General features: G+C 40.2%; 1 protein-coding gene across 1 annotated transcript; it reads right to left on the bottom strand.

Moving 5' to 3' along the window:
- Positions 1-284: 284 nt before the first annotated feature.
- LOC103638414 (uncharacterized) lies at positions 285-2621 on the bottom strand. Its single transcript, XM_008661337.2, has 9 exons — positions 2485-2621; positions 1908-2329; positions 1742-1822; positions 1534-1653; positions 1185-1441; positions 867-1073; positions 670-762; positions 496-597; positions 285-395 (listed from the first exon to the last, which is right to left on the bottom strand). The coding sequence occupies exons 1-9, from the start codon at positions 2619-2621 to the stop codon at positions 285-287; spliced, it is 1530 nt and encodes a 509-aa protein (XP_008659559.2).
- Positions 2622-16108: the final 13487 nt, after the last annotated feature.

The raw sequence follows: 16108 nt of genomic DNA, 5'->3' as shown, positions 1-16108 counted from the left end.
AGGGCAGCAACCATTTCTTGCCTCATTTCTTCTCTAAGCACTTGTCTTTTTCTTTCTTCTTCTTCTTGCAGTGCTTGCATTTTTTCCTGTAGTATTCTTTCTCGTTCTGCAACCTCACACGCAAGTTTTTCATTTAACAACTGGACCTGACTTTCGAGTTCAATGTTCTTTTGGTTGGTTGCAACCGTGGCACGAGCTTGTTCGAGGAACTTTGATTCCATCACTTGACTTCTTGTTGGATATCTTGATAGGTACCCATGACCATGAAGTCTGTTTGCCTTACATCATGTTGTTTCCTTGAATGTTGTTTGGAAAATAGCATTTTCCTCTTCTCTTGTTAGATGACATCTTTCTGTTTGATATATTTTCTCAACAATTTTCTCAGCTGCCTTCTCCTGAAAAGAACAATATAGTTCAAGTTAGCTCAATTCAAATAAGAATTCATGCCCAGTATTTTAAAGTATGTTTTAGTAGTAAGCTTTGTGATTTACTCACATAAATGCCACGTGAAGCCTCTTCCGACCATTCATCATTTTTACAATGAGTAGTCATCCAAAGGGATAGATCGGTTGGTTCTATACCAGTTTCTGGATCTCTCTGTAATGTGAAGAATGTATCATACAAGTTTGTCATTAATCATGGAAAATAAAGTAGTGGTCATATCATTACCTGTTGAAAGCTTATTTGGGAAAAAGTTCTAGAACCCATTATATGCTTCGTTCTTTGTTTCTGACGGTTTTCTGAGTTCCGGCTGCTTATTTTCTAGAAAATAATAATAGTTGGAAATGAATTAATAAATAAATCGCTAGAATCATCCATATTATGCAAGTGCCAATCGTTAAAGTAAAGGAAATGAAACAACAAACCTGGAATTTCTCAGATCCAAAATACAACATCATGTAATGCCACTCGACGATGTCTACATCTTCAGGCTTGTTTTTCATCCTTTCAGCATAGCTATTGTATGCCTTGTATGTTGAGCTTAACGTTGATCGCCATCCTTTGTATCTCTCCTTAGCAATAGACCAGATCTTTTCATGCGCGTCCTCATTGGTTAGAAACTCCCACCTTCGCTGTTTCAGTTTTGATATAAAGAGAAGGTTAATTGTCTAGTAATTTGGGAATAGTAGACCACTAATAGTTCTAGCTAACTGTTAGGGCTCAAGTAAAGAAATTTCACATACCAGTACGTCAGAGGCTATAGAAGATCTAACATTGAGCTCTATATCTTTCCACTTTTTCACTCCAATGAGTGGTGCCTTTTTCTTTGTAAACAATACGATTTCATCCACAAAAGTGCGAGCGTTTGGTCCTACAGGACCTCCAAGCTTAGATGAAAATTCAATCTTAAGTTTGTGATCACCGTTCTTGATTCGCTTGGTGGCTGCTGCTATACCCTTAAGGGTACCACGCCCCTCCTTTTTAAAGACTCCATCGTTATCTACATATATACCAATAACATCTGAATGGGTAGAAATATTCAAAGTAGAAGATTGCAACATTTAAATAAAAAACACTCTTAGTAAAAAATACCAGGATCTCTTTTCCTATGACGTCTAGCATGAGATGGCCAATTAGCAGTAGGTTTGCTGCTGCCATGAATTTCTTCATCTGATAATATTAGGTCATCATTGCTTTGTCGTTCATACAATACTGCGGATAGCATAGGCATCAGTTACATCTCTAACAATTTGCGAAAATATACACTATATGTTAGTAGGCTGTAAATAAAAGAAATTACAGATATCTGGAAGATCGCCTTGATGCCTTAACCATTCTTTATATGTTTTGATCGTATCCTCCCTGAAGTCATCCATTAAATCTGCACTTAAACAATATGTAAGTTTAACTGTGGAAACTATAACATATCATGTATTTAATGTAATGAGTTTGACATCTTAACTTACCCGTTTCTGGATTATCATGTTGTAGTATTGCAAGCCACTCCTTATATGCATCAATCGACACTTCTATAGTTTCTTCATCAACATTTGTTCGCTGCCTTGGACGCTTGATGGGAGTTATGCTTACCTCTAGATCACTGGGTGGATCTTTTGTGAGCACAAAACTTATTTTTCTCTCATCCATGTTATCAGACAGCATGGCCTCTTCTTGGTGGATGTAATCAAGTGCCAATAGCCTGGATCGATCAATGCCACATCGTTTCTTGTAAAACAAGAAGTCCCTCCCAGAATATCCAAGTTTCGATTTTATGTACACCACGTTGTAAAAGGCAACATAAGCTTTATCAATATTTACTGTGACAATTTCTTTTCCAGGTTGTGCTCCAATGCAATGGAATTTCAAGGTCCATATCTCACCAGTCAACCTGCAACACAAATATATTCTAAGCAAACAATGACTAAAATAGTGTTGTAAAAAGATTTCATTCAACAATTAAGAGGTATGAAAACAATATACTATAATTATGATCTGCGCCAAGGCCAAAGCAGTAGAGAACAATATGGGTAGATAGATTTTTACTTGTCAGGAAGATCAAAGAAGACGTTCTTCCCGGCCATAATCTCGTCCACAATCCGTGTACCAAGTTGGCTACCATTGTCGTTGGTGCACGTATTAGCTTCATTGCTTGTCGGCTGCAAACCTCCTTGAGTCGTCATCATAGGTCAGGAAAATAGATGCTGACAGGGCAGGGAACAAAAAAATCATGTAAGTATAACAATAGATTGGTTTATGGAATTATGTGCAGTAATAGATGCTGACGGTAAACACCAACAAGTTTATTGAGTTCTATGATGTAAGAGCAGCAGAGGCTGCTCTTCGGTCACTGAATAAAAGTGAGATAGCTGGAAAACGAATCAAGTTGGAACCAAGTCGTCCTGGTGGAACACGCAGAAAGTATGACTCTGATTTAGTTTTCAAGGCTATTTGCTTGTTACAGCTTCTCACCAATATTCTGAATTATATATATATATATATTTATATTTGCTGGAGCTGTCATTTTGCTGTGGTTCTGGGTGCCACATTCTTATGATGATACTCTAGAGACTTATGAAGTTACTGCTTCTGATAAGCTTGGAAGTTAGATGTATAGTGCAGTGACGGCTGACTTTATTTTGAATAATTCACTTGCAATTTAAATTGTCCGTTTCTTTACTCCTTCCGGAGTCATTTAATGTGTGTGAATCTACATGTCTGAAATTGAGCTTTTGGCACCATGCTGTTTCACTTACTTTTCCTACATGTGAATTTTTCCCATGTAGTTTACTGATCATTACTTATCTGATATTTTTAAATTTTTTCTAATGTAGTTTACTGATCTGATATTTTTTTTGTTTTCTTATGACTTAGCTTGATGTAGCAGCTTGGTCACGATTTGGACCAAGAAGAGCCAAGAACCTACAAACATTCTCATGTTGGCTCACCTATTGCTAACTCTCCTCAAGGTACTTCTGTTGGAACTAGTTTTTGTATAATGCTGCCCCCATGTATTTTGGAGTCAATCCCCCTGTATATAAAAATTAATTAAGTTTTTTTCCCTAATCCTTGTGACAGGGGCATGGGCTCAATACAGTAGTCCAACAGATAGCAATATGCTGCAAGCTTTCACCAGATCTCCAACTGGAAATGGAATGAGTCCTATCAGAATTCAAAATCCCCTATTTGGCATTTCAGCACTCCTGGGACTTTATCAATATTCAGAACTCCTGGGACTTTCAACAGATAGCAATATTCAGAACTCCTGGGCATTTCAGCACTCCTGGGACTTTATCAGGGCCCCAGTTTCTCTGGGGCAGTCCAAAGCCATATTCAGAACATGGCTAATCGTGCTTTTGTGAATCCTGGTTCTTCTCTAATTGGAAGTCTGACAGATAACACACAACAGCAAGATCCAAAACGCAAAAGCCAAAACAGTAACCAGACCTGGCACCGACGCGTGCAAGCTGCCGACAATAGAGAAAAAAAAAGAGACAGCCGATGCTTCAGAGATGAACGACGGACCAGGGAGAGTGTGTGCCGGTGCGTGCCTGCTCGGTCCCAGGTCGGCCTGGAGAGTGGAGCCGAACGACGGACGGCGAACAGAGATTGGGGGACGGAGCTCGGAGATTAGGAATGGAGATTGGGGGCGGCGCGTACCTCAACCTGAAACCCGGACGGGCGACGGCTGATGAAACCCTTGCAGTAGAGCAGATTAGGAAGGAGGAACGAGGAATGCCTGCCCTTGCGCCCTTCCCATTTGGGAACATTGCCTGCATGAAGAAAGGTGTAATTGTTGTGAATAATGCTCGTTAATATGTTTTCTTTGTATTATTGTTTTTTTGCAGGCAAGTCTACACTTACAGATTCCCTTGTGGCAGCTGCTGGGATTATTGCCCAGGAAGTTGCTGGTGATGTTCGCATGACTGATACTCGTGCAGATGAAGCCGAGCGTGGCATCACAATCAAATCTACTGAGGAAAAGGCAGGAAACCCGCTCAAGAAATCCGCTCAAGAAATCCCGGCCGTTCTACGCCCGAACAGGCAGGCAGAGGCACAGACGGACATGCCACACACAGGCACACAGCCACACGCGCCGAGCCCTTTTTCCTCCGGCAAGCTGGCCGCCCCCGCACCTCCGGCGGCATAATCCCTGGCGGGGCCAAGTGGCTGCGCGTTGCGTGATTCCACGCCCCAGCGCATCGCGAACGAGCCCCGCCCGCATCCGCAACCGCGCGCAGCAGGCCCCGCCCCGCGCCACGACGCGACCACTGCGAACGAACGGGGGCCCGTCGTACGCCCGTCCGCCCGCCCGTCAACCATCCGTGTTGTCGGTACGAGGAGATAAGGCAGGCAGGCAGGCAGAGCAGTAGAGCACGATGGAATGGAAGGAGGACGCGTGCTTGCGTGCGTGGCCGTCGCGGTCGCGGAGCTTGACCCAGGCCGATCGAGGGGAGGCTGGGAGCCCGCGACAGCGAGCGCCGGGATTGTGTCTGAGCTAGCCAGGCAAGCTACCACTCGCTTCCGCTTTCCCTGACGGACTTTGCCCGGGCCCCGGGCGCTCGTTTCTCTCTCGCTCCGGGTGGCTGGCTGGAGGCTGCTGGCTTCTGCTGGCGCTAGACTGCTAGTGCGCAGTGGTGGACACATGGCGATTATTCGTAATAGCCAATAACACTATATGATAAAATTAAACAAGACCATAAATAACTTTCATAGAATTCAAGTTCTATATCAATACATGATACAAGTTCAATATATAGATAAAAGAATCAAACTTATCACTAAATTCATAATAACCGAATCAAAGTCGTGCGTGTCGAATGTTGATCTTCTTGAAGGCATGGGCGCCAAAAATGGGGTGGGGCCACGCTATTTCGCAGTTTGAGGGATAGGACTCGCTGGTTCGTTAAGCTCGCCGACCATCGAGTACGGGTTGCATCATTGCGACGAGTGAGCTTGTTGGATGGTGTTGGGGTCTTCATCTTCCGAAGGTTCTCAAAAATACGGCTAACATGTTTTTCAAGTATAATATACTGTCACAGGAACCTTCGGCCTTGAGATGAAGGTGCACATGGTATGAAAGGCGCAATCTGGTAGAAGGACGAACCAGTTCCGAAGCTACGGATGGAGAAGCTTCGGCTTAACAGTGGAAAATGAAACCGACCTAAACACTTGCACTTGTCTTTTTCTTTCTTCTTCTTCTTGCAGTGCTTGCATTTTTTCCTGTAGTATTCTTTCTCGTTCTGCAACCTCACATGCAAGTTTTTCATTTAACAACTAGACCTGACTTTCGAGTTCAATGTTCTTTTGGTTGGTTGCAACCGTGGCACGAGCTTGTTCGAGGAACTTTGATTCCATCACTTGACTTCTTGTTGGATATCTTGATAGGTACCCATGACCATGAAGTCTGTTTGCCTTACATCCTGTTGTTTCCTTGAATGTTGTTTGGAAAATAGCATTTTCCTCTTCTCTTGTTAGCTTAAATCTTTCTGTTTGATATATTTTCTCAACAATTTTCTCAGCTGCCTTCTCCTGAAAAGAACAATATAGTTCAAGTTAGCTCAATTCAAATAAGAATTCATGCCCAGTATTTTAAAGTATGTTTTAGTAGTAAGCTTTGTGATTTACTCACACAAATGCCACGTGAAGCAACATAGTATGTTTTAGCTCACATAAATGCAACATAGTATGTTGGTAAGTAAATACTTGTTGGCTGGATATAGTGTGAACAATATAGTGTGATTTACTCACATAAATGCAACATAGTATGTTTTAGCTCAATTCAAATAAGTTTTGACTGGATTTTTTAGCTTAACATATAACTCAGGGAGACATGCGATTTTGGGGCGATCAAACTGTTGGTAAGTAAATACTTGTTGGCATGTTGCTCTTCTTTTAGCTATAGCTGACCCTAATTTTTCTTGGTTGAGGAAACTGTAGTTAGTGATAGCTCAGTATTCTGTGTGTAGAAACCTGTATAAAGTATTGGACATGTATTTCATAGTTTTTATAACTTATAAGGCTATGTAAGTCACAGATTAACTCTTCAAAGAATTATACAACAAAGAAATCAGCTCAGAAATGGGATCTAGGATTGCTCATTTTGAGTATTCTTGTACGACTCATGGTTTTATAGAGAAAAGATCTTGGACTAATTGCACTACCTCCACTTGCAACACATGGACACATATCTCTAACAATATAACACACATATACATAAGTTATCGTGTTATTATACGGTTCCGTTGCAACGCACGGGCACTCAACTAGTAGAAGCTTAAGCGTGTAGATCACTCTCTCAATGAAACCTAACTGAATTGTTTCCTCTCCATTTTACAAGGAGGGAACAAGCACCAGAACTCAGCGACAGTGGATTCCATTTAGTTTGTATGGTACATATCTGTCTAACTTTTTCACGTGTTTTTCATAAACAAATATAGGTTTTGCACTTTCCTCTCACACCACATAAACATTTTAATTAATATATTAGCTGCCCTAATTACTTAAAAATTGTACCATAACACAAATGAGTTATTTAATAGGATTAAAGCTATTTTATAGAGGAGTTGGAAGAAGAAATAGATTGGTGCAATTCATAAATCCAACCAAAGAGGAAAGATTATTACAGCAACAGTCATTTGAATGAAATACCATAGTATTACAAAAACTTTCCTTTTAAAAAAGAAGAAATAGATTGGTGCAATGCATAAATCCAACCAAAGAGGAAAGATCGGTCACGCGACGTGTTGGGAAGCGACATCTGGCGATGTGACCTATGGGTGAGCGGCGGTCCGATGGTGGAGGCGAAGGTTGTGTCACGTGTATTGGATCTGGCTACCTCGTTGCAAGGGAAATAAAAAAGAGCACGCCGGACCTGACTAAATTACTAAAAAGAGCACACTTGATAGTAAGTAACTAAATTTAGCAAATCCATTTGAAAAACTATTAGAATGTGTTATGCAAACTCGTATTCTTGCTTTTATCGTAGAGCAAGAATCCATGAATTTGGTGATTGTTATGGGTGAACACACTCGGAAGCGGTCGGCAAACAGTCGACAAACAGTCGGTAATTCATAAATATCAAAAATAGAAATAACATTGTGTTTTTGTTTTAAAATTTCCATTTCCTCTTCTCAGACTAACAGGAAACGAGGGAGTAGCAACAATACTCATGTTTTTAATATATCGAGGAGGACGCGTGCAAGCACACACGGAGGCAAATCGATCGCCATTGTGAGCATCGAGAGTATCGACGCATCTGCCTGCTGTCTTCATCAGTCTATCTCGACCCATTCCCGCGAGCCGTCCCCCTTCCCTCTTCATCCGCTCGCTCCGTCTCCCGCGCTCCTGCCATCCCCTCCGGCCACTCCGACCTTCCGTGGAGGGAGATTCCTTGCCCGATGGGAATCTCAGGGCTGATTTGAAGACTGCCGGCAAAGATCCATCGAGGAGGCGGCGATTCCATCCCGAATCACGACATCCGGCCTAAGCGAAGGAGCTGAATAGGCGCGCATCACCCTCGTCGTCCTAGCCGTCACCGGCTCCGTGAGTATCGCTGCTCCCCCTCAGAACCCCCAAAGCCGATGTTGCTTGTGTAGTCTGCTAATCTGGATCTTCTTTTTTTTGGAGATTTGAATGTGCCTTCAGTTGCTAGTCCCCGAACCCTATCCCTCCGCCGTCCTCAAGGTGCAGGTCCACCTGATGCGACACAACTCGCCTGCCGAGCTCGACGTCCCATCGTCGGCTTCCTCTCTCCAGGGTCCAGGCAAGTCCCCGAACCCCTTCCCTCCGCCCGTCCCTTAGAGGGGCAGGAGCATACGTATCATCGTCTTTTGCAATTGTAGAGATAATTCAGTAAGCTGTTCATACACATTTTACAAAGGTAGAGAAGGGGCTAATTCTGTCTTTTTCATCTTCTGAAATTAGTTTCTTATATTTACACAATTTCTTCTAAGGTTAAACATGAATACATCCATAATTATACCGTGTTTTGGGAAGTTTTTTTGGTAGTTTCTTTTCGGATGCGTAAGGGTTCTTGCTTGAACCTGTTGATGAATGATCATGAAAAAATAGCGAGGTGCTATAAATTTTACTTATGGACTATTTAGTCAGGTAGCCCATTTCAAGAGATTGAGAGTATTGAGACTCTACGAAAAAGTTATACATAAAAAGCATGATAGATGCACATAAATATTAATTTAAATTCGTAATAAGAAACAAAAACACGTGCACAGAAATAATAATACCAGAAGAACAAAATTTCTGGTTAAATGCCAACAACAACAACAATGTGATCTTTTAACTACATATTGAAATTTTCCTGTCAAGCATTGAATGTGTACAACAGTGAGCGCTTGCTTTGAAGCGATATCCGTATATATAGCATCACACAACGCATACAAATACATTACACGCTCAGTAAGCTAGTGCATCATAGTATGATGTTGCACGTGGATTTGGTACGTTTTTTTTGTTGGGTTTCTTACAAAAGGTCTTCATTATTTCAGTGTATAGAAACTTTTGAAAGTGAGTCTATACTACACTGTTTGAGATTGTTATATACTTCCTTGTGTTGTAACTTTGATTGACTTAATATAAAGGAGAAAAGATGTTTTAGTGTATTAGGATTGTGTTTCTAGTTTATTCTGAGTCGGTTTGTAGCATATTTTTTTAGCTGGTTACAGTTTGTAGCATATTAAAGCTTTGTATTGTTTGCACTGTGATATATACCTCAGTAGTTGGCATTATTGAATATATGCTGCCATAGAATTTAATATAAAGTTTATCTTCAATCTAATCTTATACATATGAAGAAGTCATAATTTCCTTTTTATCAAAAAAATCAGCCGTTGTCCACTAAAGTCATGACAACCAAAATCTACTGATCAGAACTGGATATGTAATAGTTACGCGATTGTACGTGTTTGCCTCAATTCAGTGTGTGCCAACCTCGGATAACATCTTTCTCGTATCCAATAGTCTGTGACTTTTCTTTTAAACAAAAAAATCATCATCGTTTGCGTCGCGTGACGAGTCCACAGGTGCTACATATCCATCATCAATGTATGTGTTGTCTTCTTCGTCCTCCTCATCTGCTAACCCAATATCATGTGATTCTTCCACAAATTCAGCAAGTGCTTTCTCAATGACACAAGCATCACCGATTACACCTTCCAATGTCAGACCTTCTCCACTTCACCAATACTTCATCGCTGCTTGAAACACTCATGCCTTCGAATCCCACGTGCAGCGAATCAAGATCAATTTCTGAATTTTCAGATTCTGGCATGGCGAACAAATTTCGGGGATTCATTCTTACAATAGTGCACCAATCTTTTTTCTTTGTACCATTGACATAAAACACCTGCTCAGCTTGTGAACCAAGAATATAAGGCTCATCTAAATAGCACAACCGAGTTTTATCAATATCAATAATTCCATACTGATCCCTTTGGTAGCCTCGTCCTTTGTTCTTGGCAGTAGGAACATGGAACCAGTTGCACTGAAAGAGGAAAACTTCCTTACCTTGAGGAAAATCTAATGCAATAATTTTTTTAATCACACCATACCAGTCAATATTACCAAAGCTTTCATCTCCTTTCACAACAACACCACTATTTTGTGTGCATAGGTTCTGCTCTATCTTTTCTGTACGAAAAAGAAATCCATTGATGAAGCATCTGTTGAAAACACGAGCCCGATGGTCTGGTCCTTGTGAAAGTGTGTAGAGCAGGTCACTTGTCTTCCCTTGTTGATTTAGTTTGCTGATCTGCAGCCAACAAAACATGTTTAAGTTATTTGCAAATATAATACTGAGCAGCAGTTAGTGGATGACATTACAAATAAAACAAATTACTCATAACCCACCTTTCGCTCGAACCAGCCTACAAATTGTTCCTTGTGCCTTTGATCAACATTCCGTGTACTTAATTTTTTTAGTTCGTCCATATGCTCGCTACAATATTTTAAAAGAGGGCTTCAGGTAATTCAAATTCTATGAAACATGCCAATGCATAGTATCAAAATATAGATTTTGAAATAAGATCTTACTTTATCCATGGAGTAGCCTCATCACAGTTTTGTAATATGTAGTGCCTCATTCTTTGCAGCTCACTCCTAGAAAGTGACTCGACAGTGAATCCTTTCTTAGTGTAGTCAATGTTGGCAAATACGCTTAAGCCAGATGGTGGTTCATTCACAGCAGCAGCTTCATGACGGTCTGCATGATTAAGCTTGGTTTCCACGTCTTGCAAGAAGCGACTGCAAAATGTCATGCACTCCTCTAATATATATCCCTCAGCTATCGAGCCTTCAGGGTGCGCTTTGTTCCGTACATAGGCTTTAAGAGTACGTAGATATCTCTCAATTGGATACATCCATCTATAGCACACGGGTCCACCAAGTTTAGCCTCTTCAGCTAGATGAATTGACAAATGAATCATTATATCAAAAAAGGCTGGTGGGAAAATCATCTCAAGCCGACAAAGGGTTTCAGGAATCGAGGTGCTCAACTGCTCTAAATCTTCAGCACTCAACTCCTTTGAACATATTGCATTAAAGTACCTACTAAGCTGAATCAATGGAAGAGCAACATTTTCTGGCAAAACATTGCGAACTGCAATGGGTAATAGTTTTTGAAAAATAACATGACAGTCATGAGTTTTTAGACCAGACACCTTACACTTGTTCACATCCACACTCCTCTTTATGTTAGAGGCATAACCATCAGGCATCTTCACGCCTTCTAGGAATTGGCATAACCATATCATCTCATCCTTACCCAATGTGTAAAGTGCTGATGGCAAGGTGTATTTTCCATTCCCGAGCACAATGTGTTGATCCTTCCTGATGCCTAAATGCTCCATGTCAAGTCGAGCCTTCTCGCCATCCTTAGATTTCCCTTCCATACCTAGCAAAGTCCCCAATATGCTGTCACAAATGTTTTTCTCAATGTGCATCACATCCAAATTATGCCTTACGAGCAATTTTTCCCAGTATTGTAGTTCAAAAAAAATACTCTTTTTCCTCCAATTGTGCCATCTAGTTTCTTCCTCACGCTGCTTCCTTTTCCTTGTAGACTTCCCAAAAGTGATTTGCTCAAAACTTTCATACTGTTGCAGAACCCCTTCACCACTCAATGGCACTGGAGGCTCCCTTGTTTCCACAGTATTGTTGAAACTGGCCTTGTTCTTGCGCCACCTATGATCCATAGGCAGAAACCGACGATGTCCCATGTAGCAATGCTTGGATCCGCATTTCAACCATAAGAAGTCGGTATCCTTGTGGCAGTATGGACATGCAAACTTGCCTTTTGTGCTCCAGCCAGATAACATCCCATATGCTGGGAAGTCATTAATTGTCCAGAGAAGAATTGCTCTCAAATTAAAATTCTTCTTCTCCTTGGCATCCCATGTCTCAATACCTTTTCCCCAAAGGTCTTTGAGCTCATCAATCAGAGGCTGCAAATATACATCAATATTGTTTCCTGGAGAGTTTTTACCGGGTATCAACATTGACAACATCCAGAAAGGTTGTTTCAAACACAACCAAGGTGGCAAGTTGTAAGGGATTAAAATGACAGGCCATATAGTGTACGCAACATTGACCATCCCAAATGGATTGAAGCCATCAGATGCAAGACCCAACCGAATGTTACGAGGATCAGTAGCAAAATCTTTGTATATGTTATCTACATGCTTCCATGCCTTAGAGTCAGCAGGGTGCCTCATTTTGTTATCTTGGACTAAGCCCTCCTTGTGCCAACGCATATATTCAGATGTGGTCGAATTCATATACAACCTTTGCAATCGAGGAATAACTGGGAAATATCTTAGGATTTTCCGCGGGGCACGCTTGTTGGTTGCCTCCTCATGATGACCAGAAATCGTTGGTTGCCATCTAGACTCACCACATGTTGGACATGTATCCATGGCTGCATATTCTTTCCGAAACAACAAACAATCATTGACACATGCTTGTATCTTTTGGTAGTCAAGGCCAAGATCATGAATAACCTTTTGTACTTTATCCAATGTGTCCGGAACACAGTGGCCTTCTGGGAGAACAAGCCGAAACAACTGAAGTACGGCCGCTAATGCACTTTTACTAAGACCAAACATGCATTTAATCTGAAAGAGCCTTACTATAAAAGATACCTTAGTGACCTCCTTGCAACCTGGATATAATTCCTTCTTTGCCTCTGTTAATAGATTAAAGAATGCCTTTGCTTTTGCATTTGGCTCTTCATTAATATTTCCTATGATGTCTTCGTGTATAGCACCACTGATTAGCGTTGAAACTAGTTCGGTCACAGAACCACTGTCACCTGTTTCATCATCATTGACAACTACTGCAGCATTGCCCTCATCTGAATCATTTTCTTGGTTTCCTTCTTCGATGAAGCTCTCATCAAACCCTCTAATAACCAAGTGACTTTGAACCTGAGATTGTGTTCTGTAGGACATGCAGCGACATCTTGAACATGGACATGGTGCAGTTTCTCCTCTAGCAGTGCCACCAAATGTAGTTTGTATGAACTTTCTGAAATTTGTTTGCCACTCATTTGTCGTGAAGTGCATGCGCATCCAACTCCTACTATTCTGAGACATGGCTTTCTAGTCAAAGATTAAAATCACCAGTCGAGCCTTGTAACAAAAAAAAAACAAAGTTAAACTGATTTTCAGTCATAACCAGTATTGAGCTTTAAAGTTTAATGATAAGTTATTAATTCATGCAATATGTAGTCACTAGCAACAAGACAGTTTTCAAAATCCTATTTACTCTCCTGTTAGCAAGTTGACATGAGATGTTTGTGGTATATATGTAGATAACTTGATGTGTAGCTGCTAAGTGATTTCCAGCCATTCAAATGTTATTGACAACTGGAACCCCTCCTTGATGTGTAGGTATTTTGTAAATCATAACTTGATGTTATTCATATATATATGCTCACCTATATACTTCTAAATAATCTCCTTGATGTTGCCCTTTTAATGCCTAGAACCTGCACCCAAGAACCAAGTCAAATATACTGGAATCAAACTGTCCTCAATTGCTGACTGACATCAGAGCGATCTAATATTCCATCTTACTTTTAAATTGCCAACAATCATAGAATGCAGAGCAAATTATAAAATTTTAGTGTGCAATCATGTTGAGTTTGAAAATGATGAAAATGATTCCAGAAAAACGCCAAACATGAACAACAAATGATGTTGATTCCATGGCTTCAGTTAGTTTTTCTTTGTACGTTTTCACCCTTTTATTAGATTGTGTTATGGTGTGAAATTATTGCTCAATTAGTTCTTATCATTTGTAGTTGGGGGTCATATCTTTTCTTTAAGCGCACTCCTGAAAATAACACATCTCTACAATACGAACTTCTCTCTTTTTCATATTCTAGGAGTTAGTTTTTCATATTTTTTTCTCAAACATTTCTCCATACTTCTCTCTTTTTCTACTTGCGACATGATTATATTTTCCCCTTTTTTCTGTAATACTATCTATTGCAGGATAATCTAAAGTAACGACGAGCAAATAGAAGATCGGTGGATCTCAGAAAAATGTATGTTTTATTAACTCACAAAGTACATAATAAAGGAAACAAAATTATCTCTTTTTTATCATAACTAAAATATTAAACTTGTTGTTTCTCTCTCTAGCTGTTGTCGTATCTGCTTAAACAAAATGGTATGATCTCTCTGTCCTTCCTTCGCCTGTGATAAAATGTTTTTTTAAGATTTGAGTTTGAAGAATAGTTTAAGTTGTCTACAAAGTACCTAATAAAAATATAGAAACTTGAAAATCAATAAGAGAGTAAAACAAAATGGTAACATGTAAGAAATAGTTGTATGCACTTTGTCTATAGTGTTTAACTCTAAACTTTTCTTTTTTGTCTGTAAAAGAAACATAATGAATCCATTTTCTGATAGAAACAAATTTCTTTATACTAGATATTATGTACTTGGACCGCCCAACCCATTCATCGCCTCAGCGTTGTACATATCTGCAAAGTTTTAATACCATACAACTACTCATGTGAATGCAGCTATTTAGATGGGTCTCAAAGCTTTATATTCCTATTTTCCATGCATGTTAGTTCAATTTTGTGTGGCTGTATTATCATACATTATGAATGCACTGAACACTATTTGATTGTTGTTGCTCTGTATATTCCAAAGGAGCTTCCATTGGGTTTGCTGGGAGTTATTTCTTGTCACTTGGAAGAACATCAAACGTCGTTGCAGGAAAACCCAGCACTGAAAATGAAGGCTCGGAAGAAAAAACATAGACCAAAGATAATCAGAGAGAATAAGCTAGCCAAAGTCAGAAGGATCACCTGAAGGCTGGCGCGTGGAGTCCCTGGCTCAAGGCTGGCGCGTGGAGTCCCGCGTGGAGTCCCTGGCTGGCTGAAGGCGGCTGAAGGCTGGCGCGTGGAGTCCCTGGCGCGTCGAGTCCAATTATTTGATGGCTTTAAAGCACCGGTAGCAGTAACACTTTGGGTCTAATCACTTTGTGTCTAATCTAGAAGCCATTAATAGTTGTATGTACTAGTATAGGCATGCAGACAACAATTGGAAAATTGTATGATTCATGTGATCATTTTCCTTGTATTCTTTTCTATTGTTGGTTATATACCAGATTTTAGAAGATTCTTGTGATCCTTTTCCTTATATTCTTTTCTATTGTTGGTTATATATCAGATTTTAGAATATTCTTGAGATCCTTTTCCTTGTATTCTTTTCTATTGTTGGTTATATATCAGATTTTAGAAGATTCTTGTGATCCTTTTCCTTGTATTTTATTCACCTGTGTGTTTTTTTGATGTGTGTCTGAGAGAACAGAAACTTCTAGATTGTTCTTTGTATTTTTCTTGTAACGTATCAATAAATTGAATATATTTCCCATCGCGATCCAGATACAGAACGCAAAGTTGGATCACGGCTTAGACATGTCGCGCGCGGCAGGTCCGTATATACTGCGATTTCCTTGGCCTTGCGCGGACATGAGAGTATATGACATAGGGTGGCCTCACCCTCCCTGCACGCCCGGTCGGTTTGGATGAAAAAAAGAATTCTACGCACATGTCGCGTCTCGCTTTACACTGCTACTAATGCTACCACTTTACTGATGTTGTAATATCCAGTGAGCCACTAGGGACATTTTTGCAACAACTGTTCTAGTGATAGCAATAACATCTTTCTCTTGCAACGAAAGTCGTGATTATTGCAACGCACAAATAAAGTGGCAAAAAGGTGCATATTTTGCAACCACTTTTAAAGGTTGTGGCTATAACTAACACGTAATGCTACAACTTTACTGATGTTGTAATATCTGGTGAGCCACTAGGGACATTTTGCAACAACTATTCTAGTGGTAGCAATAACATCTTCATGATTATTGCAACACACAAGTAAAGTGGCAAAAAAGGTGCATAAATTGCAACCACTTTTAAAGGCTGTGGCAGTAAGTAACACCTAATGCTACAACTTTATTGTTGTTGCAATATCCGTGTGACACTAGAGTAATTTTGCAACAACTGTTCTAGTGGTCGCAATAACACCTTTCTCTTGCAACGAAAGTCATGGTTATCGCAATGCACAAAAAAAGTGGCGAAACGATCCATATATTGCAACCACTTTTAAAGGTCATGGCAATAAATAATATCTAA

The sequence above is a fragment of the Zea mays genome, chromosome 9 (assembly GCF_902167145.1).
Source record: "Zea mays cultivar B73 chromosome 9, Zm-B73-REFERENCE-NAM-5.0, whole genome shotgun sequence".
In the NCBI taxonomy this organism is placed as follows: Eukaryota; Viridiplantae; Streptophyta; class Magnoliopsida; order Poales; family Poaceae; genus Zea; species Zea mays.
The sequence above is the reverse complement of the archived record's forward strand: the minus strand, read 5'-3'. Positions and strand labels throughout refer to the sequence as shown.

What these genes read in the sequence shown, in the direction of transcription:
- LOC103638414 (XM_008661337.2), bottom strand. Translation starts at nt 2,621, where the DNA reads ATGACGACTCAAGGAGGTTTGCAGCCGACAAGCAATGAAGCTAATACG. An exon ending in TTCTTTGATCTTCCTGACAA is followed by an intron (nt 2,330 to 2,484) that starts GTAAAAATCTAT and finishes TTTGTGTTGCAG; the next exon opens with GTTGACTGGTGAGATATGGA. An exon ending in AGGCGATCTTCCAGATATCT is followed by an intron (nt 1,654 to 1,741) that starts GTAATTTCTTTT and finishes TGCTATCCGCAG; the next exon opens with TATTGTATGAACGACAAAGC.